The sequence below is a fragment of the Anguilla anguilla genome, chromosome 10, assembly GCF_013347855.1.
Source record: "Anguilla anguilla isolate fAngAng1 chromosome 10, fAngAng1.pri, whole genome shotgun sequence".
In the NCBI taxonomy this organism is placed as follows: Eukaryota; Metazoa; Chordata; class Actinopteri; order Anguilliformes; family Anguillidae; genus Anguilla; species Anguilla anguilla.
The window spans coordinates 19,875,284-19,896,238 of NC_049210.1; the positions used below are offsets into that span (position 1 = coordinate 19,875,284).

Genomic DNA, 20,955 nt, shown 5'->3' on the forward strand with positions numbered 1-20,955 from the left:
TTATTGTACACTGGTCATTGTTTTTACTAGCTGGCTGATTTCTTAGAAAGAACAACCGTTTGTAATGAATCCAGAAGTGGACCTGCCAATCATGCAGTTCCTCTGTGGTCCTCCAATAAGGCCCATGCGCTGCGTGCCGTTCTGGGCGCCTCGTTCCCTCCATTAGAATGCTGGGAGGCGATAAAAGCAAGGCAGCCAGCGGAAAATCAAGTCGGGGGCTGGAGGATCCATCACGTCTCGGCGACGAGGTGACCCGAGGACACGGAAGCAGTCTGCTCCCCGCTCATGGGGAAGAAGGGCTTTGGAAAACAGAACCCTTTCCACCATGCTAGGTTGCCCACACGGTGATGCTGGGCTGAACATAGAGAAATTAGGGGCTTCACGTATTACTCTTTATGAATATTTTGAACCCTCTAACATTTTTAGTAACTAACATTTTTCTCCCAAATTTGTAACTGGTGGATGTGCCTCTTGAGTTATTAGGCTAGCCGCACCTACAGTCACTCGCCAGAACCACAGCAGTTGAAGTGTACGTGGTCCACCTGGTTACTGCTCACTCTCAGTCGTGAACCTGCAACACCAACCAGGCCGCTCCTTTCTGCTACCTCTGGGTGCCTGGTTCCTCTCCCCCTGCACGTTTGCACTTTCCCTTCATGACTCCTGTCTATTTTGGTCCCCTGGTGTTGGAATGAGCTTCCCACTACAGTCAGGACAGCAGAAACCCTGACCATCTTCCGACACGCACTGAAGACTTATCTCTTCAGATTGCATCATGGCTCCCCTGAACCCATCTAGATACGTTTTCTTTTATTATTTCTTTCTTTCCTTTGTTCGGTCTTCCTTCCAAGTGAGCCACTTGGGAACCATCTGAATATATCTTTCTACCTCTGATGCATAACAGAGGCTGACAGAGAGATGTGTGGATTAGAATTCTAACTGTTACACAAAGGTTACAGGTTTCATTCCCTAGATTGAGGCACAGCTGCAGTGCCTTTGAGCCAGGTTACGAACATATTATTAACCTGAACCCCTTTAGTAGAATGCTAAAATAAATAATAATGTAAGTTCTGTAGGTTGCTTGTGATAAGTGCATCTGTTAATCCAAGTATGTAATTTAATATAGGATGTTAGACACACATTATCTGGGGTCAACTGCCATGGTTTATGTTTTCATATACTATAGAGTTTCATGTGTCACTTGAGTAATTGAGGTTAAGTGCCATTAACAAGGATAGATGAGAGGTGCAGCCTCGTCCTTTGTTTTATGTAAGCATATATATTATACAGACATATGAAGAGGTAGTGTGGTGCAGTGGATAAAGAACAAATGGGCAGAAATGACGGAGAACAGTACAAACATCACATGCACACACACAAACACATATTTTTGTGAGATATGTCTTTCAAAGACTAAGGACCATTATCAATGCAATGTACATTCTGATGCTGACTGGGGCTTTTATTAATAACGTGTGTTCTGAAACTGGAATGTCAAGGAATCACATTACATTTTTAAATAGTTTTTCAACACTTTTCTACCGCCAATGATTAGTGGACAGGGATCTGATTGATGGACTGGTGTTTGGAAAAACTATGTCAAAAAACAAAAGATGTTATTCTGAAACTGTGAATGTGTTTTAGTGCAGAAATCAGCCGTAATTCCGAGCTTAAGAATTTACTCTGCAGACATGGTAACCAAAAACTAATGGGAAAAAATGTTGTATGGAACACCAGATATTAAGGTTAGCGAAGGAAAACTGTCTTTGAAATGGTAGGTAGCAGGTGAGCATCACTGAAAGCTGGCGCAAAAGTGCCTTTGAGGCCTCCCATCCATTCAAGCTCACGAGCCCTACCTGTATCCACCCCCCTAGCTGCACGTTCTAGACAAACCTTATCTATTCCAGCTGCATGTTCTAGACAAACCTTATCTATTCCAGCTGCATGTTCTAGACAAACCTTATCTATTCCAGCTGCATGCTCTAGACAAACCTTATCTATTCCAGCTGCATGTTCTAGACAAACCTTATCTATTCCAGCTGCATGTTCTAGACAAACCTTCTGTTCCAGCTGCATGCTCTAGACAAACCTTATCTATTCCAGAAAGACCTGACAAATTAGCCATACAGCCACGCTGAATTTAGAGTATTTCCCTGTTGGCGTGGCCTCACTTTGAAGAGTCATTATAGCTCAGTTAAATTTACTTTTCTGTCTTAGTGCCAGATTTTTAAAAAATTTTAAAAACCCACACTCATCAAAACAAGCTCACTCCAAAGTTGCAGTACATGATTTATATTATGATTTGTTACGGCTCACGGATTTGGCTTTTTACCATTTTTAAATCATTTAAATTACTTCTTGCGTAAGCCTTAATTTGGCATTGTTTCCCAGGAAAGGGCAGAATGCTTATGTATCTATGAATTTACATCCCTTCATCATCACAGCCACTCCCCAGCCATGGCAACCATGTTTATCTGACCAAAAAGGCTAAGGGCCAAAATTGTAAAGGGTTTTTCACCATACTGTAGCATTTTTCACCATACTGTAGCATCACTGTACAGAACAAGGCAGGCACAAGGACTGTGTATAAATTTGTGGAAGGATTTGGCCAGTGGCGTCATTTGGGTATGGCAGACTATGGCAGTTGCCATAGTCTAAGCCAATAATATTTTCTTGTAACAGCAACAAAAACTCAAAACAAATGTTTGTATTCTAGGTCAAAATAGCCACACTTTTTATTTGCTAATCACTAGTTAAAACCAGCTTCATAGTTCCTGCTCTAGGTAGGGTTGCCAACCTTCCCATAAAATATGAAACCATCCCATAATTGTTAAGTAAGAAACGCATTCATTATTGAACTTACATGGAATGTATATTGTCCCGTATCCTTGAGACACTGGTGTAAGCAATCCTGGCCCACTCATTCATCTTGGCTGAACCACCACACCCAATCCCCCCGGTACCAATGGCAGAGAGCTGGGCAGGGCAGCCAATGCAGCCGCACCGGGGCCTGCGGTCTTTGAGGTGCCCGCATCGTGAACAGCAGACCTTAGAAATAGATCACTTATTGCCCTGCACAGGTTCTCCACAACCCAAGGCAGATATGGAACAAGAAATGTTAAGCGCACCATTTTGCTAATTGCTAATGCCATGCATTATACCCTTGGTTCAACAAGCAAATTGACTATCGGTACTCGCTTTCAAATTTCATAATAGCCCCTGATCATGTCAAACTTATACAGAGAATGAATTGCAAACACTATCAATTATCTGCATTTCTTTTTCTGGCAGTAGTAGTGACTGCTGAAATATACCTGTGTATGTAGTTGTCCAATGTAATTTTTTTAATCATGTGATGATGCAGAATGATGTCATTGTTACCTATCTTTGGCAGTGAAATTTAGCTAGCTAGCTAGTGAACATGAGAGCAAAGAGCTTACAACAAAGCAAACCAAAATGACGGAGCTCTTTCCCTCCTGCCCCCTAGTGGTAGGAGCAGTGGCGCCCACAGAATGAGGATAAAGCAAGCGCCTACAATTTACAAAAAAAAAATAGGCTACAAACATGCGGAAAATGCAACACTCGTTTCTGGCCAACAATGTCACTTGTTCCCATATCAAGCACTCATATCATAACCCATATCAGTGCAATAAACCGCAGTCAAAACGGCTTATTTCACACTAAACCACTTATTTTTTTATAGTTTCTACATAAAACTTGTTTTTTTTATACTTTATATACTTATTTTGTTTAGTTTATTTTTACATTAAAAAATTGTGTATCCTTTCAGCTTTAAGAACAGCACCTTAGATCAAATAAATCGTTCAGGAAAATGTTTTAAATATCCATATGGCATGTGCTGGCATTGCATTCACTTTCGGTATATCCAACACTTCATGGTTCCTTCCTCCATGTAAAAGTTTTTGTGATCCAAAATGCCTCCGCTCATATTCAAGCTAAAGCTGTTTGTGAGGTCAGACACCAGAGTAGTTAAGCCTGCTAACTCATGGCTGAGATGTGCCTTTGTGCTGAAATCAGTGGTAATTCTGAGCTTTAGAATTTACTCTGCAGGCACATTTCCAAAAACCAAGGGGAAAAAGGTTTGCAACATCGTAAAGTATGGCACGAGTAAGGATACAAAGGAACAAAAAACCTCCTTTGAAATTGTAGGTAGCATTAGCAAATGTGCCTTTGAGGCCCCCCATCCATCCAAGCTCACGTGTCATTATCTGTATGCACCTCCCTAGTAGCCTGCTCAATACAAACCTTTTCTATTCCAAGAAGACCTGACAAATTAGCTATGCAGTGATGCTGAATTTTAAGGGCATTTTGAGAAGCGCCCTGTGGCTCAGCCTCATTTAGAATAGTCACTACATCTGTCTAAAATTCCAACACATTTACCATCCTGTCTTAGTGCCAGACTAAGCATACAAAAAACCTATCAAAACAAGCTCATTGCAAGTTGCAGTTGATGATTTATACTATGATTTGTAAGAGCTCGTGATTTGGCCTTTTTCCATTTTTAAATCACTTAAATCATCTTGGCCACTACATCAGGGATATATCAATAACCTTCCTGAGATCGCTCAACACACATCAGCCTCCCAAGTTGCGAAAATGCTTACTATCTAACTTCAGGTGAGGTGTGTAAGCCGTTGTTATGACATTGCCGGTCACAGCTGCAACAGTGGAGCACCCGTTTTCTAAATTACAATTAATCAAGAACTATCTGAGGAGCAGCATTGGGCAGGGAAGACTGAATTGACGTGCTATACTTTCTATCAAGAGTTGTCTGTGCTTGAGACCTGAAACTGAAGGAAAATTTCTATGAATATGTGCAAGCAGGGCTCGTCAGAGTCCCTTTAAATGAGTGGGCAGACAATGTGCTAGCCGGTTTCCAGCTAGCTGGTGATGTGAGGCATCAGATCTAGCTCCCTGTTCCATCGTCCCATCATGGAGTACTTTTTAATTAATTCTGTGCCTGAATTTCCCATAGTGTATGACCCTGCTGTGCCTACCTACAACAACACCAACAAGAGGAATGCAGCTTTTAGGAATATAAAAATTGTCAGTGTATCTGGTATGTAGATAGCTGTTAGGCTATGTGTAAATGTTACAGAAGATGCTAATCGACATGCTAATAGCTTTTTGATGTCAGTTCTGTGGTCCTGGCTTTCTTGCTTCCATGGCATTTTCATATTTTTTTATTTTATTCAAATAGAACAATGATAACACCACCATCAAACACAACATACAACATTAAACTCTGGGCAACATTTAACGAACACAGTGTGTCAAAAGTAGAAAACACCAGCTGATCTCGTCAGAGGCAGTGTGACTTCACCCTTATAATTAAGAGTTGGGTCATGACCATGTGTCTGTGGTTTTGATTTGTGTGAGCAAAGCTGCAATAATAAACAGTAAACCTTGAACATAAAATTTTGGTTAACGGGGGTGGGGGGGGGTTGATTGTGCATTGCCCCCTGTAGCTTTAGAGAGTTTAAAGACAGACAGTGAGTGTCAAAATGGTAACAGGTGAATTTTATTGTAATGTGATTATTACCTCGCTAATATGGCTAAACTTTGTACAATACTTGTTACCTAGCTAGATGGCTAGAGAACTTCTAGCCCAGTGATCTAACGAGTAATGTCACAGTCACCCTCCTGAAAAATAAGTAAAAAGTTAAGCAAAGGTTTGTGTACTGCATCAAAATAACTACACTTTAATTTTCTGGTCACTAGTTAAAACAGGCTTCTTAGCTCCTGTCAGTACTCCAGGAGACGACAATGGAGAGTGGAGTTCATCCACCCTATTAGCCAGGCACTGGGAGTGGGATGTATAGCGGCATTAGCTCCACTAGCTAGTTAGAAAACAATACGTTCTTAATTCAGAGGTGTTCCCTACCGAGTTCAGGGCCTGCCCTATGGTTTCTGTTCCATTCTGTCGAAATTGCGAAAATAACATTATTTACCTTAGATAAACATTGGATGGTGTGGCCCCCCTCCAGCGGTTGTGGCCCTAAACAACCGCACAGACCGTTTATGCCACGGGCCGGCCCTGACCGAGTTCATGTAAACTAGTTACCGTAGTAATGCGGGAAATGTCACAATGTGCCATTGATTTCAATGATATTCATTGCATTCCATTGATTGAATATTGCAAGTGCCATTTCCTTTGAGTGTCAAATATGTTAATTGCCCAACCCCTGCTTTCCATCATCTGACACCCAAGGTCCTGGCAGTCATAATGGTTGATTTCAGTCACTGTAGTCACCAATTAGACTTCACTGCTTTAGATAGAGGTCACATTTTCTTGCCATACTGTACCATTTATATAGCTTGTACAGGACACACACTTCCACACATTTAAGAAAGCAACACCTTGAATATGCTTCCCTAGATTCAATCAAAGGCACTTGTGCAATTCAGTCAAATAAGACTGAGCAATTCATGTGCAATTCAATCAAACGGGACTTTAACGTTGAGTCGAAGAATGGTTATAAGTATTTGCCTTACTGCTAATAAAGCCTGAAAATCTAAGAAACAGGAAAAAGTATGTAAATTATGGTGCCTGGGCTGGAGGAACTACCTATATTTAACCACAGGTTTAAAACTATTAATAAAATATAACAATCTTATATTATCCTCGGTTATTTTAATAATTGAGAAATTACATCATAGCTCATTTTCACGGTATATTAGGTAAAGATTAATTAACTAGTATAGTTTTTTCACACCTTTATGTCTAGCATTGGGGGCACATGATGTTTACAAAAATTGTTATGTTGCAATTGTCATATAATGATAAATAGGTCAATAAACTTTGCTCATAATACATTTTTTTCAGAGCTACTTCAACTGCAACCAAAATTTACCTTGCAAATGATATTGTGTAAGAATATTCCACACAATTAATGATAGCTTGGATATGTAATGATGACTAACAATCACAGTTTTATTGAAACTTGATGTGGATTCATCTGTATAAAGATTTTTTTTCCCCCACTGAACACAGGTTGCTTGCCTCATTTTCATACAGCATTAAAGCAAAGCAGGCTTTAAAAGTCAATGACCTTGGACCACAAATAGTTGTAATGTTGATATATAATGTTCATCTCAATTTAATACTGCAATAAGATAAGACACATTTTTTCCTGCATAGTCAACGTTATATGAGCAAAAGAGACCTCTGTTTATAGATTAATCTGCATTAAGTTCTAAAGTTGTTCAAAATTATTACAGCTATAGTGCAAGCATTTTTAACCAAATGATCTACTCAGTGTTTTTGTGTCTTTTCATAGCTGTAGAATAATGTACATGCAAATCAGCCTACATTCAGGTCTTTCATTAACATAATACGAGCTTAAACTTTTGTTAAAAACTGCCTGGGACGGAGCAGTGACATGCATATATCAACCACAGTAGATTTAAACATTAGGCTATATTTGAAATGAACACAAATGACGTTGATCTTGTCCTTATGTAACTAAATGACACCACATCATTTCACTGACAGACAATTACCTATATGCTTTTTCTGTTTTACTTTCATTTTAATCATACGCTCCTATATCCACCAAATGACCGAACAAAACGGAACAGACTGTATTATTCCTCAGTTCATTCATTGATTAATTTAATTATACTATCAAAAGAGTATAAGCTCTTCTTGAAATAGCAGCAGCCCTTTTTCCCATGGTTTGATATCTTCCTAGTTCTGTGGAACTGGGACATTTCAGTGAGTGAATCTAGCATGCTAAATTCACTCACTGAAATGTAAACAGTGAGTGAATTTAGCATGCTAGGAAACAAACACTTAGCACAAACAGACAAGTATCTATCAGCATGTGACCAATCAATCACAACCCTAGGTGTCTAGTAATCACTCAATGGATGCTCAAATTCATTTGCAGAAATTTTAAATTTCAATTGCAACACTGAGATACAATAAACAAGCAGTTTTTATTGAGATATGCTTTACCAGATTATAATACCATATTTGGCCTCAAAAGTGATTGGAAAGCAGCATTGCAGCTAATTAAATGAAAGCAGAGTATATACTTTCTACAAACTATTTTACAATTTTCATGCAACAATTAAACTAGAAAGCTGGCGGAACTAAGTATGGCTCAATGGCCACGTATAGCCTACATGTCACTTTTGGTAGTGCATGTAAACAGAAAAAGGTTTCTTGGAACATAAGCGGATAAATGGCTAAATTGAATCCCCACCACCACTTCCTGTCCTTTGTTTTAAAAGCTATAGAAAAGCAACATTCAACATTGAACACTTACAGCACCAAAACAGAAATGAATTATTTCTTCATGTAAATGTTCAGCCTTTCCGTGATAAGGTTGCAGGTCAAAGGCCTGACAAAGGGGAATTTACATTTTAAGAGTTACATTTAGCTTCTATTGAAATATGTGGTTTAGTTCATGTATAGATATATACAGGATAGTAATGGCTCGACATTCATTACACCCATTACCTCTGAAAGACCAAGTCAAAAGTCCTTCCTTGAAACCCACTGAAGCCAACCATGCTAAAAAGATCCTGTGATAAAAAGATAAACATAATCTCCTCTCGGGTGCAGCAATATATTTGAACTTGAGAAATATATCAAGATGTCTTGGAATTGGGACAAAAGATAATATGCACCAAGGGATTAACACGGGTTTATCACGTGGCCAAAATCATATGTAGTTGCAGTTGGGTTTTAAGCATGAAAGGTAAATAAGCAGTAGATTATCTTGTACTAAACCACAGCAAACAATCATTGTTTTTCCTGCTTCATACAAATTTGACTAATCACCAGAATTAGCTCACCAAACCATGTCTGTGAAGCGGAATCATTTCATTTGTATTTATCTGCAACGGAATCCAGGCCTAAGTGTATTTGACTGAATCCTGCCAATTATTTGTGATTATATAAAAAAAGTACGTCGGCACTGGCTAGTTACGTCAAGATTCTTCATAAAAACAAACAAACTGCTACCAAGTAAAACCCCATTATGAGGATGTCAGTGGGGTGGTGTGGCTGTTTTGCTCATGGAGAGAAGCTCCGTCTCCCTGATATAACTGTAGAGGAATAATCACGGCTCTGTGTGTCACACAAACACCATAAGGTCGGGTGCCGTTACTACTGTTACCACAGGAGGAGGAAGAGAGTGAGAACAATAACAAAAGAACACCTGCTCTTGGTATTGGCTCTGGAACAGGTGCTACTGTATGAGTGTGAGCTCACGGATCGTCTGCTAATTGGGTGGCATTTACTTGCCAACCCCCCGCCCAACGCCTACTCGGTCTCACACACACATCATTCTCGCGGCTCAGTGAGAAGGAAAACTAGCCACCGCAGACAAAGCACCTTCTCTGCTGAGAACACGTGCCTGGTTCTGTGCACCAAGAGGCAGGTGATAGGCAAAGAAGGTAACAGTGTGGGGGGAAAAAAAGCATCTGTTTCCACAAGGTTTTTATTGTCAACAAGCAGAATGATACAAAGCTCAAATACGAGCCCTTTTTGTTCTTTTGCACCAACAGTATTTATTATTCTTTAATATTTCTTTATTATTATTATCATTCTTATCATTTCATTATTATTCTAATTTATTAATATTATTTATTATTATTATTCTACCCTTTACAGCAATCTTCCTTAGCTTCCTTAGCTTTTTCCTGATGAAATTTGAGGAAGGAGGTTATCATTGTGAAATAGCGATGCTCGGGCTGCAAAGCACCCCAAACTGAAGTGTTACAGGGGTGCACAGAGCTGTGCAGGTGGAACACCGCGGAGGGAAAATAAAATAACATAACAACGAAAATCCCCCATTACTCAAAATGCTCTACCCATTACTCTGAGAGTCAACCTAATCCCTCAGCCATGAAGTGAGGTCATACGAACAACAAAAAAGCCACAAAATGTACATCAGTCACTGAAGAGGGGGTCATCAATCACAGCCTTCTGACATTGAGATATCATCTCTATTCATTTGCAAAAAAAAAAATGAATAAAAACATAAGCATGTGCGCACACACACACAAACACACACATATACAGAGGCACGCGTGCACACTTGCACATGCATATTTATGCACGTCGACAGACCCGTTACATACAAAGCATGCTCCAGCAATGTCACAATGTAAAGCTACGTTCCAGTTTCCCCCCCCCCAGCACCCCAGGCCAAATGCTGCAAGGCCCAATGTGCCCAATCAGCGACATATAGCCCTGCGCACAGACCAGCTGCTGCAGCCCTAAGTTCTGTGCGCATGCGCCTGCACCCTCTTCTCAGCTACCGTGGAATCCCAAAGGCCCCCAGATGTTCATTTACATTTAAACAAGCGAGTGACAGGCCATGGCGGAAGGAGAAAAGCACGGACTGAGGGTCCAGCGCGACTGCAGCGTGAAGCCGTCACTCCCCCGGAGACGTGTGAATAGAACAAAGAAGCGCGGCCGGGTGTCGCAACCTCGGCAGAATCTATTTGTTTAGCGGCAGTGTCAGGGGGCGCCACCATGCCGGTTACTGTTATTGGCAGAGGAGGGCTCTGAGCGTCAGAGCTGAGACACAGTGGCGCAGCGCTGAGACACACACACACACACACACACACACGGACGGAGACAGCCAGAGACTAAGGCAGTGCGTGTGTGTGTGTCTGTGAGTGTGTGCGTGAGAGTGTGAGTGTGTGTCTGTGTGTCTGTGTGTACACGTGTGAGTGTGTGTGTGGGTTTCTGTGTGTGTATATATGTGTATGTGTGTTTGTGTGCATGCGTGTGTTTGTCTGAGTGTTTGTGTGTATCTGTGTGTGTGCACGCATAAGTACGTGTGTGTGCCCAGTGAGAGTATGTGTGTGTGTGTGTGCATGTGCCTGTGAGAGTGTGTGTGTGTGCATAAATGCGCGTGTGTGTGTGTGTGTGTGTGTGTGTATGCATGTGTAATTAGAAGATATGGGGAGCATTTTTGTTGCCCTTGTACCTAAAATAATGCAAGCTTACATGAGCACCATCTGAATACAGTATGCATTGACTTCTATGAAAATGTTTTACTGCCAAACCTTTCATGCATTTGGGTTAACCTGGTGTTAATCCTCCCTTCAGCAAACAAGAAGCCCACCAGCATATGCATCTGCAAACCAAGATGTTATGAGCATGTGTTTCGATGGATAAAAAGTAGACAAAAACTATTGGATCCCACAGTGTCTTCTGTGAGGTAGAATGAGGTTTGAGAGCTGTTCCTCAACTGTTTCTGAATGATCTGGCAGACAGCAAATAATAATAATAATACCTAGAGTCTGGATCGATACAAACTAGGCCTGTCTCAGATTACAAAATGAAAAACACCGACAGAACTCTTCAGGCATTGTAAGCCTACTTCAGATAAAGATATAGATCCAAAAGAGACACTATCTGATGCCTTCTGAGACACAGAATCTACCATGAAGAGCAAAATATCCATACATAAGCACATACTATCGATACACTGGTACCCCAAAGCAAGAAAGCAAGCACATCCTTTTTCAGTAAGAAAACTTGTTCCTCTCCAGACTCTATTTCCAGACTTTATTTCTTATTATTATTCTAGTCCTTTCAGACCCAACTCATCCTACAGTTTTTAAGATATATATAGTATATTTTACTAAAATGTTCTACTGGACCTCTACATTTTGATTTTGTTGTTTTTTCTAGAGAGCTGCACAGCAGTTTCCCTGGCTCAATATATTATTGATCTGGGCACAGAGAACAGGAGATTTATACTCTTATTAGCAACTTGTATTGTCTGATTGGGACTGAATAAAGGTCTGACGTTGCCTTTGGGGACAAAATAATCTGAGGCCTTTTCCTTGAAAAAGCAGCATATCAAATTAGCTAAAGACAGCTGGGTGGAACTTTCAAATTAAGGACTTTTGTCTTATGGGCCAGCAGACAGTCAGTTTGAGAGATAGGTGGGACCCTTTGAATCCATAGCTTCTGAAAAATATCAAAACCTACTTCAATGGCACGAGAATATGAATTCAATATCAATTCTTTGTAGCAGCCTATCATACATTCATCATTTAGCATGATCATACTGTACATAGTACTGGGAGTAACTGCTGCAAGAACTGGGGTAACTTACTAAAAACCACAATTCTAGCGTCAGGTGGCTAAACTAAAAGTTCACAAAAGCGATTTGTCGGAAATTTCATTCCAAAAAAGGTCATCAGCAAGACAAACGCATCACAGTCGTCATTCGTTAAACTGTCCCCTTAACAAATCACGTCCCTCATCTGCGAAAACAGATTCAGCACCGCGCCAGCAGAATTGGATTTTTACCCATCAATTACATCAATTTTCCCAAATCAAACAGGCACTATTGATCTGTGGTCCGTGCCCATCTGGCTGTCCGTTTGTCTTTCCCCCGCCAGCCAGGAGAGGAACTTTTCGAAACGCCGCGAGTGTTTCCATAGCGACGCGGGGAGAAATGGGGGTGGCCGTAAACTGGCGAGGCTCTTCGGCGCGTGCGCGCGGGAACACGCCGCTCTAAGAGCCGTGGCGTCACTCAAATCGCCGCGATGCCATTACCAGGAGCTTCAGGGGTGGGCGGGGCTAAAACGCAGTTAGGACGTCTGGACGCCCGGCTCCAATTCAATCAAGCTGCTCTGCTCTGCCCTGCTCTGCCCTGCTGTTCCGCTGTATACACAAACACGCCGGGGCGAAGCGCGCGGTGCGTCACTCTGTACGGCGCAGGAGGAACCCCGGGTTCCGAGGGGAGGAACTGACGACACGTCAACAGCCCCAGGTTCTCGCCAAGAGGGTGTTGGCGGCGAGCATCTTCGTCACTCTGCCGTAATGACTCTGGCCCCATTTACCTGCCCCATAATCCCCCTGGACGCATCTGAGCTCATCCTCCTCAATTAAGCTTAGCTGTTTCCACAGAGGCCGCAGACCACTGTCAAAACACATCTGATAAAAAAAAACGACATGCTAGGTTGACTTATAAAGATCTTATAAAGAATAGATAGGCGAACAGCGTCATACACCGAGCTTGCTGTTAAATATTCTATTTTTCCACCGCTGTAGAACCTTCATTAATAATATAATTTGACATAAATTAGAGATGGAGGGAGGTTGTACCATTTCTTGCAGAGAGACAGAAAACATCGATTTTGTTGCGCGTAAGAGCGCAACCAGGAGGGCAGAGGCCACGCCACCCATTGGCGAAGCCCCGCCCTGCAGGAAGTTACCAAACCGCCCGCCTGACGCGCAAACCAACCCGGAGGAATAAAGATGCGTCATAAGCCACACCCACTAATCCAACCAATGCACGTTTGCAAAAAAATAACGAAAGGAGTCAAAAGAATACAAAAGCACCTTAAACCAACAGAAACAGTGAAATGCGCAGTGTTAAATAAGCTCCAATAGAGTAAATCATATTAGCCTCACAGAACTCTATTAGATTAGATTTACACTTGACCTTTTACGGTTTACGGGTACTAGGCACCGTTTGACAGTGTACCGTGTGCAGGACTGGTGACCATGCCCTCACCGCTGTTGTGCCTGATGAGGCCGGGGCTCATGCAACGATGCCTGCAGGCTGACGTAAGTCTCCCAGGACCGGCTAAATAAAGCTCACCACCGTCAGGTACAGCACCACCGCAGGAGCCAGGCAACTCCCCATCGGCAACCTTCGCTGGGAAGATCGCACCGGCATTTTTTTAACGGTTCAGTTCGGGAGTGGGAGGGGTAGGGGGAGGGGAGGTGGGATGGGCTTATCGTTTGGGGAAGGTCCCGTTGCCGTATTCATCATGTGACCTTATTATCACCCAGGCAGCCGCTGCACGCTGATGAAGGAGCCAATGCAACGTTAAGCCCCTCTTCCCTCTCACACCTTTCCCTAGCTGTTTCCACAGGTCGCCTGTTACCTGGGGAGCAGGAGCCAACACTCCTCCTCTTCATTATGTTTTGTCACCTCCCTGATCCCATGCTACCCTGACTCCTCCACCTCTTTTCAGCCACATTCCTCCTTCTCTCTATCCTTTGAAGTCATCCTTCCCAAAGATTCCTTATGTAGGAATTCAGTGACATTGTACAGTACATATACATATGCAGGTATACATACACACACACATGCACACGCACACACACACACATTCTAAATATTCAAAACTACCCCCATTCTTGATGGGCTCAAATCTCAGTGGTTCTACTGCAGTAGGGACTAAGGGGCAGGTCTGCAGTGGAGACACATGCAACCGGAGGAAGAGACATATAGTGCAAATTGACATTTTCTCTTGCTCAACTTTTTCTATTCGATACAGATACGGTGTCAGCTCTGCACATCCTTTAAATACACACACACACACACACACAAACAAATGCGCGCACACGCACACACATCACATGTATTTCATGTGCATATTATATATACAGTATATACATACACATGCGCACACACACACACACACACACACACATTACATTACGCAATGAATCTAACTTTAGAAGGAGCGGTCCTTGAAAAGCAGGAATCCGAAAAACAACGATACAATGTATCACCACCAAAGACAGGCAACAACAGCAGCCACAGCAACAAGAGCAACAAGGTAGAATAACAACATGAAAGCTGGTTGGCAAGGAGTCATGTCGAATTCATCCAATTTTTCTGAAGGCCTTTGAAAGTAACGTCTGTCTTCCTGTGATGTGCTGCCGTGACAATGCTCTCAGTGGCCCACACAGCAGTTGGGGTGATGCACTTTTTATGAGTCACAAGGGGAAATACTAAACAGCAAATCCATGGCATCAGAAGGATATCATAAACTTAGCCAACTGGATGATTTCCTTATACAGGATTGTCGCTGCCTGCCTCCCTCGTACTGTATTTCAGGGAGAGGAGGGGGGTGGTTAGTGTAGTTTTATAAAGGATAACCTTATAATGATAATGTTCTCGTGCGCTTTCCTGCAAAATCAAATATACCCTGCAAGTCTGAATAGGCACAACAGGACCCAATCTTTGTTACAGCTACCGGAGATGCATGAGCCCCCCAGCCAACAGGGGCTAGGCACACTGCACTCTGCTCTGTGTGGTTTTAAGAACAAATCTGCAGCATTGTAATGGCATATGTTATTTTTGTGATGTGTCAGTACCTCATTGGATGTTTACATTATTATTATTATTATTATTATTATTATTATTGTTATTATCGTTGTTATTATTTTTTTATCACAATGACAATTACTACATGAATCCTAAGTAGTAGAGCCCAGAATCTTTGGTATCTTTGATACTCATGAGTACAAGATGCCCCAAGAGAAGGTGATGTCACTCCCCTAGAGCCAGGACGAGAGCGCCATTACATTTCCTCGGCTTGGCTACGCTAAGTATTTAGCTGCACTGTGCAGACAGTGAGGGCAGCAAAATCCACAGCATCCACCTCCTTTACAGATGCACCCTGTGTCCATTGATTCACTCATTCATCGATACGAAAAGGCTGACCAATTTTCAGCAATCGACGCGTAACGCAAATCATGCCTCTGTTCATTCAGCCCTGACTTCACTCTCCGGCCTATTCAGAAACCTTTTCTCTCTCCGACATCTCAGCGCCTTCGTCCGTTTCTGTGGTGCAGCCTCTCATTTCACAAACCTGCTTTTTCATATCGTACAAAGTTTCATGATGAGTTTGTTTTAGCCCACCCTGCCTGTTACTGGTAATATATGGTCATAATCACTCCACATAAAACATTCCACAGACAGTAAGTCGTTAGATTGTTACTTTGGCCATGACTGATCTCATTTAAATCAAACATCTCACTAATTAAGATGCTCACGCTGAGGATACCTTTGATTACACGCGTGTCAACAAATACAAAGCACTGAATAATTTATTTTGGCATAAGCCCAATAATAATAAACACCCACATGCAAAACACCTCCATCATGGCTGACCTGTCCCAACATCCAATTACATCATAGCATCCATCTCTCAGCCAGAGACCTAGCAGAGGTGCGTGTAGCTCCACAATGTTTCATAAAACAAAAAAAAACATTAACATTCAAGAACAGATCACCATTTTGTTTTAGCTACACGTTAGCCACAGACAGCTTTGCTAATTGTGAATGCAGGACACTAGTCAGACAACTGCGATGTCTTAACGGCATAGAAGGCAAACTCTATGTAGTCCAAGATTTCCTATAGAGCGAAATAATCCAAGGCACCAAACCCTATCTTTCCTGTTTCGTTCATAGGCCATGTCTGACAAGTTGCATCTATGTGCATTTCCCATTTTCAATCAACTTTTTTTGCCTCTCCGTGGCTTGTCTATAGTTCTGATCCATGAACTACCTCATGTTTTTTGATGAAGTCTTGAGATATTTCCCACTCTGCTGCATCCAACACTTTCTGCCAGTCAAATGCAGCAGGCGTAACAAGAAACAGTGTAATCCAGTCAGGCCTACCGATTGACTGATTATGAATGCTCTTTCCTTAAGGCAATCTAGGTTTGCGCAGTCACCCACGCGGTCACATGAACAGTTTCCCCTAGGACTCACCCGGTCAGGACCACCACAAAATCCATCACGTTCCAGCCGTTTCGGAGGTAGGAGCCTTTGTGCAGCGTGAACCCCAGGGCGATGATCTTTATGCCGGCTTCAAAACAAAATATTCCAATAAAGTAGGGCTCCGTGTCGTCCTGCGGGGAGGGAAGAGGGATTAGATTTTTGGTTGGAGGGGAAGAGCGGAGAAAATTAACCATGAAGGACAATCGGGTCGCAGAGAACTAGAGAGAGAGGAAGAATAAAAGAGCACTCTTTTCTCTGTCTCCCACCATGCGCCATAAGGGCCATGGAATGAGCTTCAATTTGGCTTTGAGAGAAGAACAGAGAGAAAAAGGAACACAGAATTTAACCAGATGCATCTAAAGCAGCAGGGAATTACTTGCCGGGAGATGGAGACAATGCAACTATCAATGTAACAATTAACTTTTTTATATCTTCACTTACAGACTTCACCAGAAATACATTTTTTAAAATGACATTACCATGCGGTAATAAGAACAAAACCTCAAAGGGGGACGGAATAGATTGTCTGTAAATGTGAGTTAGTGGGCAGAGACCTAGGTGTGTCAGAGGCGAGAAATCTTAGGAACAGCAGAGCTTTGGACAGCCATAAAAAAACTGACCCTCCGATGTAATCTCTCTGAATATCTGAGATATACATAAGACTGAAACAAAAGAAGTAAAGGCAACAGTCGAATCACCTGCGCCGAAATCTAATCTAATATGCGAGCAGTTGAACGGAAGCACACTTGACCAGAGAAATAGCAGCAAGCCTGATCTGATGCCAAACAGCTGGCACAGGTGGGACATGAAGCCACTGTGAAAATGTGCAGATCGCTTCTTCTTCTGCTCATCTGAGGGGATCCCCTGTCGGTTCCCAGCCCCTTGCTCGCAGACAGAGAGAGCCTGGGGCCTTGGCTAATGAACCGCATTCATACACAGCCTCCCATCCCCTCCCGTGGCTCCAGAAGCACTTTGCTGAGAGAAGTGAACGACGTCGACGACTTCCAAAGCGTAGCAGCCGTTTTCCTGAAACCCTCCATCACATGCCGTAAACTGAGTCGGGGAAGGATTTATTTGGCCAATTAGAATGGGGATGATGGGTGGACTTTTGGGGTCCAAACCGTGAATTTTTGCTGGGGCACCAGGGAATCCCTTAAACTGCGATAGAAACGGCATGTTTTTTTTTAATGGTAGCATCAGTTTAATGGGTCCCCTGGCACATATGGTGCAGTCACACTATAGCCTTCGCTCACCAGCAGACACAGGCACCCACCCCTTCCTGGAGAGCTCACTCATACAGGCATTAACAGGTCCTACTCCTTGCCGAAGAGATCTCACGAATAAAAATAGGGCTCGGTCCTTCATGAAGAGCTCACTCACAGACCTCCACCCTTCCTGAAGAGACCTTAAAGGCACGCCACTTCCTGGAGATCTCACACCCAGACAAGCAGATAAGCCACGCCTCTCCGGCAATGAAGACTCAAATTGCCTCTCTTCCCTTCCTGCAAGTCCACGCTGCAAACGAACTCATTTCACTAAACAAGCCACAGTTCCCATGAGCAATCTATGTCAGCAAATGAGATAAAAGCCTTGCTCTAATTCCCCTGCTTACAAATTATTCTCTGCAATCCGCTTCTTGTATGTTGCACTATTATACCCATGATGCACACATTGCTAAAACAATACAGGATAGGAACAAGCTACACAATACCTGAATAAATCAATTTCCAAGTACAGAAATCCCTTAAAGTGCATATTTCCTGCATGCTTCTTTTACCACTTTCCCTATAGTAAATGCATGAGGTGTTGGCTTTATTTTGTGTAACAGTGTCAAACATTCTCTTTCATATACATGTAACCATAAAATATTAATGCACAAATTATTGTCTCCATGCCGTTTGACCAGTTAAAGGGGTTCCTAGGCATAGCCCCTACCAGAAATTGCGGAATAAATCATAAAAAGTAGAAATCAATATACTACAAAAGAATAAAAATGAAGCAGAGGTTTAAAAATCAATTGCAGACATGTAAAGGCACTTTAAGAGCTGACCCCATTGAAGGAAAGCAACTAACGCAATCTTACAAATTAACACTCCCAATACCTTCTGGAATAATATACTCTCCACACCGGTCTCCTCTTTCACCACCCAATAACCTTGGAGTCTGCCACCTACAGTCCTTTTGCATCTATTTTTGTCTTCTCAGTTTTATAGCAGCAGTGCAAAGCCGCTTCTTCTCAGGTTAAACTGGCAGACATTGTTGCAGCCATGTGTTTCGGGTGAATGTCTGGGATGAAGGAGTTTTGTGCATGGTGTGGCAAGAAAGCACCTCTTTCTGGAAGTCCACATGGAATAAGTAAAGCAAATTAACAGCTACTTTGCTCATTATTTTCACTACAGTCCTCTGACATGACAGCTTCCAAGTTCAAGAAAAAAAATGACTCAATTAGATTTTCTAAATTGTTTGTGGTTACTCAACACATAATGAAAATTAAAGGGGAAGACCAGCCAGACTGTTCAATTTGACATGCTCTGTGACACGTGTCAAGTATTGACATACGTGATTGAGCATTCCACATCATGTCCTGCAGCTGCAAAGCCACACCCTCTTGTTCTAGTAGATTGACAACTGGCCTTTCAACCAGCTAGAATAACTCATTGCATTGAATGAATAAAAAACAAAAACAAACCAAAATTCAAACCAGCTTGCTAAACTTAGACACCAAGAATGACATTACAAAAAACTTAAACATATTCTGATATACAAGGACACATTAATATACGTCATATAATAGTGTATTGTCAGAGTATCGACATGGATCTTGTGTGTGGTGGCAAATTCATTCCAAATTCATAGTGACTATGAGTCTGATATTTTCTGAATAATTCACCTCAAAAAGTAAAGGTAACATCCCACCTATGTCTATTTGTGTAAAAAAGGCACACCTCATGCATCTGCATGAAGACCTGATGAATACAAAGAACAGATACGGTGTGCAGGAAGATGACATTTTAGTCTAAATGATAACCATGAGTGGACCTTGGGGCTAATTATATTTATCATAGTTTTAAATACCGTTATTTTTGTTATACTTTGGCAGCCATAGACAATGTTTTTACTGACTTAAGTTGTTTGCCTATTTGTAATGATTTGGCTAGTCTAATGCACCTGCGACAAATCATTTTTGGGCAGCTTTTAAAAGGTCCAGCACAGCAATTAAGCCAGAGTTGCTCTATGTGCCGACTGATTCCTTCTCGGTAATGCAAATCTAACGAAACTATTGTCATGGTAGTCACCAGCAGTAACACAGGCCAATTATGTTACAGTCCCCTACATGCAAGACAAAAGTAAGGCGCTTTATGTAACCATGTACTACGAAAAGGAGATAAAAATAAAAAGAGAATCAATTAATGATGACAGATTTGAGGCCTAGTACCATCCATAATACATGCTTCTAAAAAAGCTCATGACTTATTAATATATTTTCTCTGGAGTCTCAGTTTGATGTTGGGGAGCCAAAAACAGAGGCAAAATACAGACTCCCAGGAAACCCTCCCCTTCAGTGATCATGTTTCCGTGGCATCAAAGACTACTGACCTACTAAAGCACCACGTGGCCCCTTTCCGGAAAAGGGTTCTCACTACGGATGTCTGAAATTGCATTTGGTTTGTAGTGGGAAACAGAGTGGCGACGAGGCGACAAGGTCAGAATCTGTTCTCACCGCAGAACGCGGCGAGCGATGCCTCCTCATTTTCACCACCTTGCGCTGCTTATCAAGCCGCTTAAATTAACCCATAGGGGCGACATAGCACAGGAGGTAAGACCGATTGTCTGGCAGTCGGAGGGTTGTCGGTTCAAACCCCGCCCTGGGCATGTCGAAGTGTCCTTGAGCAAGACACCTAACCCCTAACTGCTCTGGCGAATGAGAGGCATCAATTGGAAAGCGCTTTGGATAAAAGCGCTATATAAATGCAGTCCATTTACCATTTACCATCAAGAAGGCGTTTTCTGATCTGGGAAGCCCCGTCCCTATTAAAAAGGGCCAGTCCACCACCTGCTTGGCCTGTCTGATTGTGCAGGATGGTTCCCAGATTTTCCCCTTTCATGTTGGGAGTCTACAAGAGGATTGGGTGGACAGCTTCAAGAGTAGACCGTAATCAGAGGGAAATCAACGGGATACCTGTGTAAAAGCACAGCTAGTTATGCTATGAACAGCATAAAAAGGAGATAAACGGTATATGCCTGCCAGAGAAATATCACCATGCTTTCCTCTCCTGATGCTAACTAATGAGGCACACACAGCATACATGCGGGTGTGGGTGTGTGCATAAGGTAACAGTAAAACACATAATTTGAATACTTCTGTTGGAATGGTTATTTAAACTGGTACAAGGGGCCATAGAGTTGTTATGCTTTGATATACTGC

The 20,955-nt window shown here is 42.2% G+C and overlaps 1 protein-coding gene across 27 annotated transcripts in view; it reads right to left on the reverse strand.

Moving 5' to 3' along the window:
* Positions 1-20,955, reverse strand: part of cacna1ba (calcium channel, voltage-dependent, N type, alpha 1B subunit, a) — a 186,704-nt gene that overhangs the window by 155,018 nt on the left and 10,731 nt on the right. For all 27 annotated transcript variants that reach the window (XM_035378855.1, XM_035378856.1, XM_035378857.1 and 24 more), the window contains exon 3: positions 16,521-16,660. In XM_035378855.1, coding sequence (XP_035234746.1) covers positions 16,521-16,660 — 140 coding nt within the window. The remainder of the gene's footprint in view (positions 1-16,520; positions 16,661-20,955) is intronic.